At 41.8% G+C, this 15258-nt stretch overlaps 1 protein-coding gene across 1 annotated transcript in view; it reads left to right on the plus strand.

Annotated features, from left to right (window-relative positions):
* The window catches only part of UBAC2 (UBA domain containing 2), a 195028-nt gene that overhangs the window by 152093 nt on the left and 27677 nt on the right, over nucleotides 1-15258 (plus strand). The window contains exon 7 of the mRNA XM_029074151.1: nucleotides 7081-7326. Within this exon, the coding sequence (XP_028929984.1) occupies nucleotides 7081-7326 (246 nt within the window). The remainder of the gene's footprint in view (nucleotides 1-7080; nucleotides 7327-15258) is intronic.

The raw sequence follows: 15258 nt of genomic DNA on the forward strand, positions 1-15258 counted from the left end.
AATGAGGATTTAGGTAGGGAAGGCCTCTGTAAGAAGTGTTTCAAAAGTAGCCTTGGCATTAAAGGCCAGTAAGTCTCCTTTCTATATCAGGACAGTTGGTAGACTCTCCTGAAGCTTTGGGTCAGTGAGTATACGTGGAAGAGTTATTCATTAAATCCTACAATTTGTTGGGATGAGGGAGGCTCCATGAATGCTTGAAATAGGTAAGGTCAAGACAAAGACACACGTTTTCACAAAGCAGTGAAAATCCTTCACAGGAAGGTGTTGAAGCAGAAAATATCAATAGGTTCAAGAAAGAGTTGGGATAAGGTCATAACAGGTCTAAAATGACTTATTAAAGGGAAGAGCTTTGTATGCTAAGAGCTGCATTCCTAACAGTATTGTTAATGTCACAAGACCTGGAGCCCCATGTGGGACAGAGACTGTGTCCACCAGATTAATTTATGTCTACACCATTGGTTAGTACAGCACTTGACACATTGTAAGTGCTTAAAAAATACCAAAAAAAAGAGGCAGCTATTTCCTTCCTCCAAACCTCCTGTGAAACCATGTTTAGGGCAGTGGGGTAAATGGACCATTGGTCTCCTCCAGTTAGAAATACTGATGTTATATGCTATAGAATAAACTATCTCTTGGCAAATCCAGAGGGCTAAGCACTGGATGAGACCCTGCTCAGTCACTGGAGTTCTAGCCCCATTATTTCAGCCTCTTTTTGACCCAAGCGCAGTACCCTTTGAGCTACAAATTGCTTCCATTTCCCTGTACGTTCAGAGAGTGGAAGTTCAGGCTCAAGGAGTTTTATGAGGCAAAAGTGTCATAAACCAGAAAACAGGGACAACATACATCATTTTGCAGCACTCATTCCTGGGTATTCTCACAAAGTACAATCTGCACACACTTAAAACATAGTCCTTTTCTCTTTAACCGTGAGATACCAGTTAGATCTCATCACCACCTGTGTCAGGGAGATAGTGAAATTTGTTTGTGTGTTTGTGATAACTGGTGTTTAAAAATGAATGTCCTTTGGTCATCGAGGCTGTATGTAGAGCTCTCCTTTGGTTTGAAGGTGACACTTCTGAAGGTGAGGTGAGATTGTAGCCATAGGTTTGAGGATCACGCTGAGAATTGCTTCCTCTCCTCTCAGTGCCCAGTAATGCATCTCTTCTGGCCAGTTGCCCCTCGGGATGAGCGTCGTTCAGACACCAGTGATTAAAAGCAGAAAGGAATGGCCTCCCACCAGCGGGACATGCGGTTAAGTTGCTTTTGCAGTAGTGGTGGTTTGTGGTGAGTCATCCACACTCTCCATTACCATTTGTGGTAGGGAGAATGGGTACAGTATGTGGTAACAGGACATGTCAGCGTTCCTCCATGTTCAAGGACTAAAGAGACCCAAAGTGTCTGGGGTTCAGAGAGCCAAGTACAACAGGGGTGCCGATTGGCTTCAGAATGGCTCCAAGGAATGGAGCCTACAGAATCTGTCGCGGACAATCACTAGAGATCAATCGAAAGCGTGACTTTGCGGAAAGAGCATATACCCATATTTTCCAGACCGATTCTCTTGCGGGTCTAGTTTTTGAGATACAAATCAAAGTTTGGGGATTAAAACTGATGGGGAGGTTTTTAATGTCAAATCCTTTCCAGAGAAGTGAGTAATGGCTGGAAATCAAGCTGACTCACACAGTCGTTTGATCTATAAATAATCTTGATATAGTTTATAATTGCACGTGAGGAAAACAGTTACTGTCTCAGGCTTGACAGATTCAATTGCAGGATATCAGCTCCAGGCCGTTCCTGATAGCAACGGAAGGAGATGCCGAGAGTAATGACGGATCCCACACTCCCATCTTCGTTTTCCTTCTTCCTTCCCACTCTCCTTCCTCCTTAAAGCCTTTGGTCCCCATTCACTCACTTATGGAAGATGGAGATGTGCTTCATTAAGGCTTGGATGGTGGGGAGAGTCATTGTCTGATATAAAGAGGGAGGGTGTTCCAGGCCAGAGGCAGGACGTGGATTAGAGTTCGGCAAGGAGATGGACGAGATTGAGGTACAGTGAGTACAGTGAGGTCTGGAGTGGGGAGAGACAGGAGGCGGGGTGGTCAGCAAGGAGTAATCAAGACGGGATAAGGTAAATGCTTGGATTAACATGGATGGAGAAGAAAGGACGGATTTTAACGACGTGAAGGTTGAACTGACAGGATTTAGGTACAGATTGAATATGCGGGATCTGTTTCCTCTTTCTCCAGGCTTCAGCGATTCTCTAGCTTGGCTGAGTGCTGCTACTTTATTGAAATAAGGTTGTGGGGAGGTAGTGGGGGTCATTCATATCCATCAGGGTAACAGAATTACCAAGCAGCAGAGCCTCTTCAGACTCCCACCCCGGTCTTTGCTCCTTCCAGGGCTAGGCCCAATTCACTTTTCTTCCTGCTGTAGAGCTTTCTTGGTTTGGCCCCCTTGTCTTAAGGCTGCCCCTCTCTTGGGCAAGAGATCTATATGGTTATTTTCCCCCCTGAATTTCCCTCATCTCCAGGTTGTTTGGTTCTAATTTTGTTGCCTAGAGACCTCAGCAAGAGGGTGTTAAGCAAATCAGAGTGTGTTTGCAAATCAAACAGGCATTCCAGGTACAGACCCATTTTGGTCATAAAACCACTTTGCAAGCCTACATGTCACTTCTGTTTCAGTGTTAAGCGGGGGCTCTTAAAAATGCCAGGTAGGACGGAGGGCCTAGGGGAGAAGAGAACCATAATGCGGAGGAAGTGAAACACCCTTTTCTCTTCAAATAGGAATCCCTGAGATATGTCAGATGAAAGCAACATTTGGAATACACCCAAACTTGAGAGGGCATGCAAACTAGAACCTCCTTGTCCAGGAAGCCCATGAGTCACTTTGAAAGATTCTGACTGATCCTCTGGTGACTTAAAGCAGACAAGTTGAATGGTCTAATTTCAAGATGCCAGTCTAAGATCAGTTAAATGACAATTAAAAAAGCAGCAGAGCCTGGTGGAAAGAGCCCGGGCCTGGCAGTCAGAGGACCTGGATTCTAATCCCAGCTCTGCCTCTTGTCTGCTGTGTGACCATAGGCAAGACACTTAACTTCTTTGTGCCTCAGTTACCTTATCAGTAAAATGGAGATTAAGACTGTGAATTCTATGTGGGTTAGGGACTGTGTCCAACCTAATTAGCTTATATCTAGCCTAGCGCTTAGTACAGCACCTGGCATATAGTAAGTGCTTAAAAAATGCTGTTATTTAAAAAAAAAGTAAAAGCAGAATGGTAGGGACACACTAAATACTCACCAATATAAGGAATTCAGTTGAATAGCATTCTGATCTCTGGCCAGAAAGCAGACCTAAGGCCTTAGAAGTAGTTCTCATAATTGGTGGCATTTTACCTTATCCAGAGGGAACCTCTTAGAAATTCTTACACTTTACTTTTAAGATGAAATTAAAGCTGAGGTATAAAACCAGTCTCTTCTTCAAAACAGCAAACTCTTGGGGTAAAAGCCTAATTGGTCATTGCACTAACCTTTAGTATTCTTTCAGATAGCACAGAAATACCAATTCTACCCCAACCATATCTGTTATGACTGCTCATTTTTTGTCAGTTTCCCTTTTATTCAACAGATATGGGGATGGTTTAGCCCATCATTAAAACATCCTTTTTTTGTAGCATTATCAAAACCAGCATCTCTTCAGATATTATGTACCACTGAAACAAAATGGGCACCATTCCACTGGTTTTGACCAGATAGGAAAAAAAACAGGGTGTGAATTTTAGGTCAGTAAAATATCTTTAAATAAAGGTTAGCACATATAAAGTACAAGAACGAGTGTGGAGTTTGTTTTGTACCATTGTTGTTTTTTCTTGTAGAAGAAAGTGAGGATGGTGGGGTACAGAATTTTTTCTGTAATTTTTCTTCTGCTTTTAATGGTGACTCAGAATTTTCTAGTGTTCTGCTAGATTCTATCTTAATTTTTGTCATCAGTGGAAAAATATTACCTTGCAGGAATAAAATATTTGGTCTTTTACTCTTTCCCAAATCTCTAAATCTTGTATGCTTTACCTTACATTTTTCTATTCCAAGTCCTTTCATTATCTTTTTTTAAGGTTTCTGTGTGTGGTGGGGATGGGAGGGAGAAAGTTTGCTAGTGGTAATATATTGCTATCAACTGCTAAAATCAGTCTTTGTTTAGTGTTTAAGTGTTCCTAGAAATACCTTACATCTTACTATAGTGTTAAAATACTGAACCGAAGAGCCTTCCAAATATGAAGCCTACGAGCTGATTGTTACTCCAGCAAAGACGAGATCTGGTACAAGTAGGGAGAAGTAATCAGGTCTTGGAAAACTGAAACCCACATGGTGTTTATCCAAAGAACCATGTTCTTCACAGTTTAGGAAGTTTGGGGAATTGGTGAAGGCAGTTTGTTGGTTTGATTTATGATCTACAGGTACATCCAAATGCAGATTATGGCACATTGTGTCAGAATGTTCATTAAAAACAAAGTATGGTACTTTTGACTTTAGGCCAGTCTTAACAGGGCAGAGAGGATTGGTTGCTTCCATAAATGAGGTTAGGGATTTTCCCACCCCTGAGTTTGAAAATGCTGTGCACACAGTAAGCGCTCAATAAATATGATTAAATGAAAAAGGCAAAACCCAACTGTTTCTGTCTACTTATGTGTGGTCTGTACATATCTGTAATCATTTATGTTAGTGTCTATCTCCCCTTCTAGACTGTAAGCTCACTGTGGGCAGAGAATGTGTCTGCTTATTACTATACTGTACTCTCGCAAGCAGCGTAGTACAGTGCATACAGTAAATGCTCAGTAAATACGATTGAATGAACGAATGAATGAAATCCAAAGTGGTGGCTCCATTGTTCATTATCATGCACTCGTAAATAGCCGACGCTCTATCTGTGCAGCTCAGGACTCTTCCCCCAACCAGTGGTATTTATTGAGCACTTACTACATTCATTCATTCATTCTTTCAATAGTATTTATTGAGCGCTTACTATGTGGAGAGCACTGTACTAAGCGCTTGGAATGTACAAATTGGTAACAGATAGAGACAGTCCCTGCCCTTTGACAGGCTTACAGTCTAATCGGGGGAGACAGACAAAAACAATAGAGAACACTCTCCTGAGCGCTTGGGAGACCACAGTACAACAGAATAGCTACCTTGCCCTTGAAGAGTTTACAGTGTGGAGGACTCCATTAGGACTCCAAGCTCGGCAGGGTCCTATCATTGCTGGGGGAGGGGCTCATCCCGCACTGTACTAAATTCTGGGGTAGATACAATTTAGTCAAGTTGGACACAGTCTATGTCCTATGTGGGGCTCACAGTCTTAGTCCCCATTTTACAGATGAGGTAACTAAGGCCCAGAGAAGTGAAATGACTTGCCCAAGGTCACACAGCAGACAAATGGCAGAGTCGGGATTGGAACTCAGGTCCTCTGACTCCCAGGACCGTGCTCTATCCACCAGGCCATGCTGATGTTAGAACATCACTCAATCAGTCATATTTATTAAATACTGTGTATGGAGCGCTGTACTAAGGGCTTGGGGTGTACAGTGTAACAACATAACAGACACATTCCCTGCCCACAACGAGCTTACAGACTAGAGGTTGAGAAGAACTGTGACTATTCTGACCAGGGAAGCCAAACGAGAGGCCTGAGGTTTATTTTCTCCCAGCTGTGATGGACCACGACTATTCTTATTGTTATTCTGGCTTTGAATTCTTGTTTTTATTGTATTTTTCCCCCGGGCACCTGTCTTTAGTTCCCTTCCATTCATATTGAGTCCCTACTATGGGGAAAGCACTGTGCTTAATTCAATATCCTTATACATTTCCCCAGCACTTAGTACAGGGTCTTGAACAAAGTAAATGCTTAGCAAATGTCAGAAATAATCACAATTCTAATAATAATCACCATTTCTTATTATCTTTTTTATTGGGAGAAATCAGTCAGTCAAATTTATGGAGCACTTATTGTGTGCAGAGCTCTGTTCTAAGTGCTCGGGAGAGTACAGTGTAACAATAAACAGACACATTCCCTGCCCACAACAGGAAATCGAAACATTAAAATCAAGGTGCTTTCCTAAAGATGTGTTAAACTGTCACAGCTTTTCATCTGAAATTTGACATCGCTTCAGCTTTAAACTCTGTCTTTAGTTTGGCTTCTGGATGGATGGTCACTCTTTGTTTTCTTTTTTCTTATCACTTGGTTAGTGCTTTTAAGGGATCTTATCAGATCACCAAGCCTCAAAACTGTTGTCTGTCCGGCTGCAACGGAAGAAGATGCAGTTGAATCTAAACGGTGAATGTGCTAATCAAATGTTTGGATATTCTTTTGGTGGTTTTGTATTAGTGAGAAAACATTTGTACCTTTTTTTTCCTTAGAGCTAAAACCAAAAGTGAGTTCTAAGGCCAACTCTTCCTTGTCCCTGACCTGCAGTTTACATATAGTCTACTTTCCTGTAGCTAGTCACCTCTGAGGTGCTGCATCTCACTTTATTCTTATATTTAGCCTCTCTCATGAGTCACGCTGTTTTAATTTAGGCAAGAGGAGAGTAGAGAACATTTTTTTCTTGTTATTCATAGCTGCATTAGTAGCCCTTTCAAAAGTTACCTTTTTCAAATAACCTCTTGAGGAAAAATAAAAAATAATAACGATGCCTTTTGTTAAATGCTTACTGTGCGTCAGGCACTGTTCTAAGCACTGGGGTAGATAGAAGGTAATCAGGTTGGACACAGTCCCTGTCCCACATGGGGCTCACAGTCTTAATCTCCATTTTACAGATGAGGTATACAGAAGTTAAGTAACTTGCCCAAAGTTCACACAGCACACAAAGGGTAGAGCTGGAATTAGAACTCCTTCCAAAGCTTCTGACTCCCTTCTGACTCCCAGCCAAATGCTCTATCCACTAGGCCATGCTGCTTAAGATAGGTAAAGGGTAAATAAATAAAAGGTAAAAACATTTTTTTCATGTATTAGGAGAATGAATGTACACTTTCCTAAATGAATCCTATGTTAAACGGGTTGTAAATGCTTATTTTCTTGGGCTTTTGTCTTGTAGATTTCTGGTGTGTGCTACGACAGTAGTGTTTTAAAAGTTCACCGAGTGCTTGGGGTGCCCAGCTGGATGGCAAGGTTTTTTTCTTCGACCCTTGAGCCCATATTCTCATCTGCGGAACCCACCAGTGAAATCAGAATTGGAATGGGTGCAACGGTAGATATCCAGAGGCAGCAAAGGATGGAATTACTTGATCGTCAGCTTATGCTCTCTCAGATCGCACAAATGAGACGGCAGAGACAGCAACAGGTAACAGACATAACGTGATTGACAAGAAAAAGATTTCCCAAGTAGGCTGTGCCTAGTTTTTCTTTGTAACAAAGAGAGGACTGGAATGAACTTTATTCAACCTTAATATAATTTTTACAGTATTACTAGCAAAGCTGTGTTCCTAGTGAATAGAGCACAGGCCTGAGAATCAGAGGACCTGGGTTCTAATCTTAGCTCTGCCGCTTGTCTGCTCTGTGACCTTAGGCAAGTCACTTAACTTCTCTGGGCCTCGGTTTCCTCATCTGAAAAACAGAGATTAAATCTTACTCCCTCCTATTAGATTATGAGCCCCAGATGGGACAGGGACTGTGTCCAACCTGATTATCTTGTATCTACCCCTGTGCTTAGTACAGGGCTTGGCACATAGTAAGAACTTATAAATACCATATTTATTATTGTTGTTATTATCATAACATATATTCTTGCAAGACATTATTCCGATTTCAGTATACATTCCACTGAGACGATATTTGTTTCAGAGTGGCTGTTCTCAGTGTTTTCAGAGAGTATGTAAAGGAAGCATAGTCAGTAGCGTGACTGTAGGAATCAGAAAGTTTGATTTTGGGCCACTGCCTTCCTGAACAAACTCTTAATTTCACTGACCCTCAAATTCCTCATCTATAAAACAGGAGTAATGATACTGGCCATTCCTTACCTCATAGATAATTGAAGTGAAAATGTTCTGGAAAAAATAAAGGTCCCCACCAATTCCAGATTTTTAAAACATTTTGTTATAAGAGTAAAATCAATTTTTCTCTCATCAACTGTGGTTCTGATTATGCTTTGTTAATATTCTCTAGGCCATTTTACCTACCTCAGGTTGTGGTTTTCAGTGATCACAATTTTCTGTGGCTGCCTTCAGCTCAGTAGCTGCCATTTCAAAATGCCACCAACTCCTAGGGCCTCTATCAGTGCCCATGTTCTCCCACCCCCTTTTTTAAAAATGGTATTGTTTAAGCGTTTACTCTGTGCCAGTCACTGTACAAAGCACTGGAGTAGATACAAGCTAATCATGTCCTGCATGGAGCTTACAATTTTAATCCCCATTTTACAGATGAGGTAACTGAGGCCCAGAGAAGTAAAGTGACTAGCCCAAGATTACAAAGCAGACAAGTAGCAGAGCTGGGATTAGAACCCAGGTCCCTCTGACTCATAGGCCCGTACTCTATTCAGTAGGACGTGTTGCTTCTCCCTTGCCACTGGGCACCATTCCAGGAAGAAATCCAAGTTTAGGGTCTCCACACCTCATACATTACGCCTCATGTTGTGCTTAATGTCAGTAAAGTGTCACTCAGTCCTAGGTGTTTTTCTCTCGGTCTCATTGTGTGATTTCCTTTTCCAACCTCAATCACGGTCCTAAGCGAAAAGTAAGAAAGCAGTCTGTGAAGAGAGCAGGAAAAGTCAACTTGCTTTTAACCACAAAGATATTCAGATTTTTCTAGAGAAATTTGTATTTGTATGGTATTAAAGGTGAGTAAAAATGATTTTGAAACCCTGTATGTTTGCACATATCATGTTCAGTGCAGGTTTAGTTGCCTCCTCTCATGGATCTTCTTGGACTTTAATAAAGTAAATAATAATAATAATATAAATTATTAATAATTATTATCATTATGGTATTTGTTAAGCACTTACTCTGTGCCAGGTAGTGTACCAAGCACCGGGGTGGATACAAGCTAATAGGGTTGGACACAGTCTTTGTCCCACATAGGGTTAAGTGATTAGAAGTGAACAGTCTTAATCCCCATTTTACAGATGAGGTAACTGAGGCACAGAGAAGTGAAGTGACTTGCCCAAGGTCTCACAGCAGACAAGTGGCGGATCCGGGATTAGAACCCATGACTTTCTGACTCCCTCCTTTATTGACATGACTGAAGCCTCAATGTGTCTCTAACCCTATTTTGCTCATTAACCTTTAATTTCCCTGGCCACAGGGACTTTCAGGAACCACAAGCCCAGGAACTGGGGAGGGAAACCTGTTCAGCTCAATTGCTGCTTAGACCATCTGGATTTTCTTGTTCTACTTACATTATGCGAGTCTTGTTTCTTGGAGAAACACCAACCCAGTTAACAAGAAATGATATTTATCTGGATTTTTATCAAGAGAAAACCACAATGTTCTTCCTGTTAACAGGCCTACATTGTGGAACCTCATTGACTAGACTATTGTTAAACTTCTTGGTTTTCCTGGTTAAGCCAGAGAATACAAACTGGGGAGAAAATTCTCTCTGTGGCTTTAGTTTTCTAATCTGCTCATTGGTAAACTTGTAAAGTTAAAAAAAAAATCAGCACCATCATATATATGTTTTTATATATATTTCTTAATCCTAGACTTAGCAATGCTGATTAATCATAGTAAAGTTGAGACTAATTGAACTAATAGAGCGAATCCAGAACTAGCGGAAATACCTAATCTGCGTGCTACCCCTAACCGTGACCTTGCCCTCCACCCTCACCCTGTTACTGCCTCAGAATCGGCCCCTGGGAAGAGGATCTGAACCTGTAATTGATTTCTTTCTCTAGATGAATATCGATCTGCCCCTCTAGACTGTCAGCTCGTCGTAGGCAGGGAACGTGTCTACCAACTGTTATATTGCACTCTCCCAAGCATTTAATGCAGTGCTCTGCATACAGTAAGTGCTCCTCCTCTAGACTTTTGAGCTTGTTAGGGGTAGGAATGTGTTTGTTGTTATATTGTACTCTTACCGTGTATGCTCTGCACGCGGTAAGCACTCAATAAATACGATTGAATGAATGCATGAATGAAAATACTCAATAAATAAAATCAGTTGATCGAATCTACTCCAGATTCAGCCACTTGGACTCCTCCAACTGCCCTTCTGACTTCAGGCGCTCAGACCTCGACATTTTTGTCTGTCCAGCTTCCCTCCTTCTTTTCTTTTCCCCTTCTGTGGCCCAGCCTTTCCAGCCAGTCTCTGCTTCGGAGCCATCTCTGCAAATGTCTGGGCACCTAATCAATCAATCGTTTTTATTGATCGCTTACTATGTGCAGGGGCACTGTATTAAGTGCTCGGAAGGCACAGTACAACAGAATTGGCAGACACGTTCCCTGTCCATAAAGAGCTTGATGTTCAGTATTTTCATATGGATGATGCCGGTCTAACTGCTCCCAGAGTTGAATGTAGTGTTTGTGGAAGGTCCAGATAGAACAACGATTTAGAACTTGCTTGGCCCTGTGTACATTCTGCTTGGTCTGCATCTTGATGCTGTGTTGGTGCTATACTTTTCTCTCCGAACCTCCGTAAGAAAACATGAGACTTCTCCTTCCTCGTGTATCCTTCCGTCGTTTGACAGTGACACCATTCCACTCTGTCTCTTCAGTGTGGATCTCTGGCTCTGTGTAGGGTTTGCCGGGAGCAGGAAAACACATAACCTCAATCTACTTTAGATTAGTTGTCCATCCACAGTCAATCACTAGTTTTGAATCATAATAATAATTATGGTACTTCCTAAGCACTCACTTTTGTATCAAGCCTGTTCTAAGCACTGGGGTAGATACAAGTTAATCGGGTTAGACACAGTCCCTGTCCCACATGGGGCTCACAGTCTTAATCTCCATTTTACGGATGAGGTAACTGAGGCCCAGAGAAGTTAAATGACTTGCTCGAGGTCACACAGCAGGCATGTGGCAGAGTCAGAACTGGAACCCAGGTCCTTCTGACTCCCAGGCCCATGCCTTATCTACTAAGCCACGCTGCTTATTGAGCACTTACTACTTGCAGAGCGTGGGAAAGTACATAGAATTAGTAGACTCCCTCCCTGCCCTTAAACTTCTTACATTCTATCATGGGAGATGATTTCCTGATTTTGCAAATAATATGCTTTGCTGATTCAAATTGCCTTGCTGATTCTGCAAAGTGGTTCATAATTATGTACATGTCGTCTTGTGTGGATGCTTACTGACCACAGTCATCGCTGTATAGTTTCCAGATTCCTTAATGTATCCTCAGGCACTGCTAAATAGAATAGAATAGAACAAGACTCAATACATAGCTCAAATTTACTCTCATGGGGTTGAGGAAAGGATATGATTAATCATCAGTGGTATTCACTGAGTGCTTACTGTGTGCAGAGCACGGTACTAGGCGTTTGGGAAAGTACAGTACAGCAGAGTTGGTAAACACATTCCGTGCCCACAATGAGCTTACGGGCTAGAGGACAAGCTTGCAGTCTAGAGGGAGCTCACCGTCTGCAGTGAATGACATAGAAAATCTTGATTCTTTTCTTTTTACTAACATTCAGTAAGACAGTGCTAGGAAACATTGCTTTAGGTGCAATAATTCCCATTGGCATTGTTAGAGTTTTCATAGAGATGTGTCAAAAGAAGATTTGAGCAAGAATCCTTCGAGGGGAACAGTGTGAGGTGCTAACAGGTATGTGGTGATCTAGGTTTTGCTGGGGCAGAAGCTTTTTCTGTTAGAGTTCTGTTAGGAATCTGTGGAAGCAGAATTAACACTTTTGAACCTTTGGGGTTCTGTTTACAAAATGATGGGCTTAGTGTTCTAGGCAGTACCCCAGCGGACCAAAAGTAAATGATCTTCTGAAGGACAATAGTGCAAGTCTTGAGAATCAGCATGGTGTAGCGGATAGAGCAGGGGCCTGGGATTTAGAAGGTCATGGGTTCTAATTCCGGCTCCACCACTTCATTCATTCAGTCATATCTATTGAGCATTTACTGTATGCAGAGCACTGTACTGAGTGCTTGGAAAGTACATTTTAGCAACAGAAAGAGACAGTCCCTGCCCACAGTGGACTCACAGTCTAGAAATACCTATTGCCATTACCAGAAACCATATAAATCTGAGACTATGAAACTATGGAAAATAAAATCACTGCCAATTCCTGGCTATTCAGTGATGAACATTAGCAAACCTGTATTCAGATGTTTTCTAGGTTTCTGGCCGCTTCTGATATGTAAAAATCTGCAACATATTCACTTGACTGCTCTCTAACCTTGGGCAAGTCACTTCACTTCTCTGTGCCTCGGTTACCTCATCTGTAAAATGGGGATTGAAACTGTGAGCCTCATGTGGGACAGGGACTGCGTCCAACCTGAGTTGCTTCTGTCCACCTCAGTGCTTAGTTCAGTGCCTGGCACATATTAAGTGCTTAACAAATACCATAATAATAGAGAAAATCTAAATCACTGCCCTGAAGGTTTTTGAAAGCACACTTCTGTAGTGGAGAAGTTTAAAAACCTTTTAAAGGATAATTAATAATGTTGGCATTTGTTAAGCGCTTACTATGTGCAGAGCACTGGGGTAGGTACAGGGTAATCAGGTTGTCCCACGTGAGGCTCACAGTTAATCCCTCTTTTACAGATGACGTAACTGAGGCACAGAGAAGTTAAGTGACTTGCCCAAGGTCACACAGCTGACAAGTGGCAGAGCTGGGATTCGAACCCATGACCTCTGACTCCCAAGCCTGGGCTCTTTCCACTGAGCCACGCTGCTTCTCTGCTTCTCTAATTAAACCAAACTATCAATCAGTCATATATAATAAGCACTTCCTGGGTGTAGAGCAGTGTTCTAACCAATTGAGATTGAATATTTTTATACTCAAGCCAATCAGCAAGAAAGAAGCTCAGAAATATAGACATTTGAAAGGCACTTTTTCTAAATCTATCTGTTGTGTGTCTTTCCCATTGTTTAGCTTCCTATTAATTCCTCAGAGAACAGTCTTTAATCAGATTATACTCTCCCAGACACTTAATATAGTGCTCTGTATCCAGTAGACACTCATACTATTTAATAAAGGAATATGAGCAATGCCACACTTGCTCCAAAATCATTCTCAGAAAATCCCATCAGGGATGCTTGAGAACCAAGGGAGCGGGTACACTGCTCTAACTGGCAACCATTCATTCAATCTACTTTATTGAGCATTTGCTGTGTGCAGAGCACTGTACTGTACTTGGGAGAATACAATATATCAGTGACTAGACACATTCTCCGACCACAACAAGCGTATAGTCTGGAGGGGGAGACAGGCCTTAATATATATAAACAAATTAAAATATGTACAAAAGTGCTGTGGGGCTGGGAGCGAGAGGATGAATAAAGGGAGCAAATCAGAGCGACAGAAAGGAGTGGGAGAAGGGGAAAAGAGGGCTTAAGGAAGACCTCTTGGAGGAGACGTACCTACAAGCAAGCAAGTAATTGCCAGAGTTGGATATAGCCCACAGCAGTGTCCCGGCAATTTTCCAGTATCCTGGTGGACCAATCTGGCCCTGGGTGTGGGAACAAAAATTCTCACTTCAGTAAGAGTTCCAGCTGCTTCTTTCTACTTTCTCAAAAGCTGCTTACAAGAAGCAAGATTGAATAATTTTCATTTCATGTCCTTTCATTTTGTCACGAGTTAATGAGCAGCAAAATGGCCAAAGGTGGACAAGCAGGAGGGAAGAGGAGGAGCCAGCAAACAGCATGGATAATCCATAAACTGAATAAAAAGCCTCTTAATAACTGAATAGGATTTTGCCTATCATATGCGCTCACTCTGAGTATTGATGATTTTTTTTCAAAGTACTTCAAGGTGACCTTTTCTTTGGAAAGGAAGGAAACTCTCATCAAAGTGACCCCTTAACACAAATCAGTCTCCACTCAGGGGCTTATAGTCATACTCTACACTGTATAAAATTGGGGGGTGGGGGGGAATCATTTTAAAACAGGAAGTTTGTTGAACCCTTAAACCCAGACCTCTTAATTTCTGTTCGAGCTGACTTTCTCCAAATGAAAGGAACCCTAAATTGGGGTTGGCCTTATAGTCTTTGAAGTGCAAGTGATGAAAAACTAAAACGATGGAAAACTTGGTTCTTGTGAAAAGCCATTATGAAAAATTTACTGCTTCCCTTTTCACACTTGAGCTCTTCTTGTGAGCAACAAGTCCTTTCCTTCTTGAAGCGTTGAGAGCCTCAGGCTTTTCTTAATCTGTACATTTGTGCAGGGGGATCATTAGACTTATCAGCCAGGATTTGAGGTTGAGTATCTGGTGGCTTTAAACCCGGCTATTAAAAATCTTTTGACAGTGAAAGGAGACAGCTGGTTCCTCTTTTATACAGGAATGTTGGTTGGAGGCAATTTCCTGTCAAATAGAAAGGAAGCTGATGAATCAGTCAATCATTTATTTATTTTTATGGTATTTGCTAAAATTTACTATATGCCAGGCTCGATACTAAGCACTGGAGTAGATGCAAGCTAATCAGGTTAGCCACCGCATGTGACACATGGGACTCACAGTCTTAATTCAGATTTTACAGATGAGGGAACTGAGGCATAGAGAAGTTAAGGGACTTGTAGTGCTTAGTACAGAGCTCTGCACTCAGTAAGTGCTCAATAAATGAGTGACTGACTTGCCCAAGGTCACACAGGAGACAAATGGCAGAACTAGGATTAGAACCTGGGTCCTTCTGACTCCCAGGCCCGTGCTCTGTCCACTAGGTCACATTGTTTCTCATTCAGTGCTTTGTGCAGAGCACTGTGCTAAGCGGTTTTGAGGATACAATATTAACAGAGTTGGAAGAAATGTTCCCTGCTGAACTTTACCTAGAATTGCCAGTCCTATGAAGAGTTTCCCTACGGTAAATATATCCCAAGGCCTGAGAGTGTCACTGGTGAAAAAACTCTCTGACCGCCTCACTTGACAAGGACAAGTGAATGGGAAAATATGCCATGTCAATCTTGAATAAACTGGTGAAGAATTGGAGGAACAGATTACCAATAACATATGCCACAACTTAGTGATGTACTGTACATCTTCATTTGAGTGTACAAAGTGAATCCCAGTACTGAAGACCTCGTTGTTGGTTTCCACCTACATCTTTTCCAACAATAAAAGTAAGATACCTGTCCATCTCTGCAGTGGCAGCGAAAGCCCATAGCTTGACAGAGTCTG

Source organism: Ornithorhynchus anatinus, chromosome 10 (genome assembly GCF_004115215.2).
Source record: "Ornithorhynchus anatinus isolate Pmale09 chromosome 10, mOrnAna1.pri.v4, whole genome shotgun sequence".
Lineage (NCBI taxonomy): Eukaryota > Metazoa > Chordata > Mammalia > Monotremata > Ornithorhynchidae > Ornithorhynchus > Ornithorhynchus anatinus.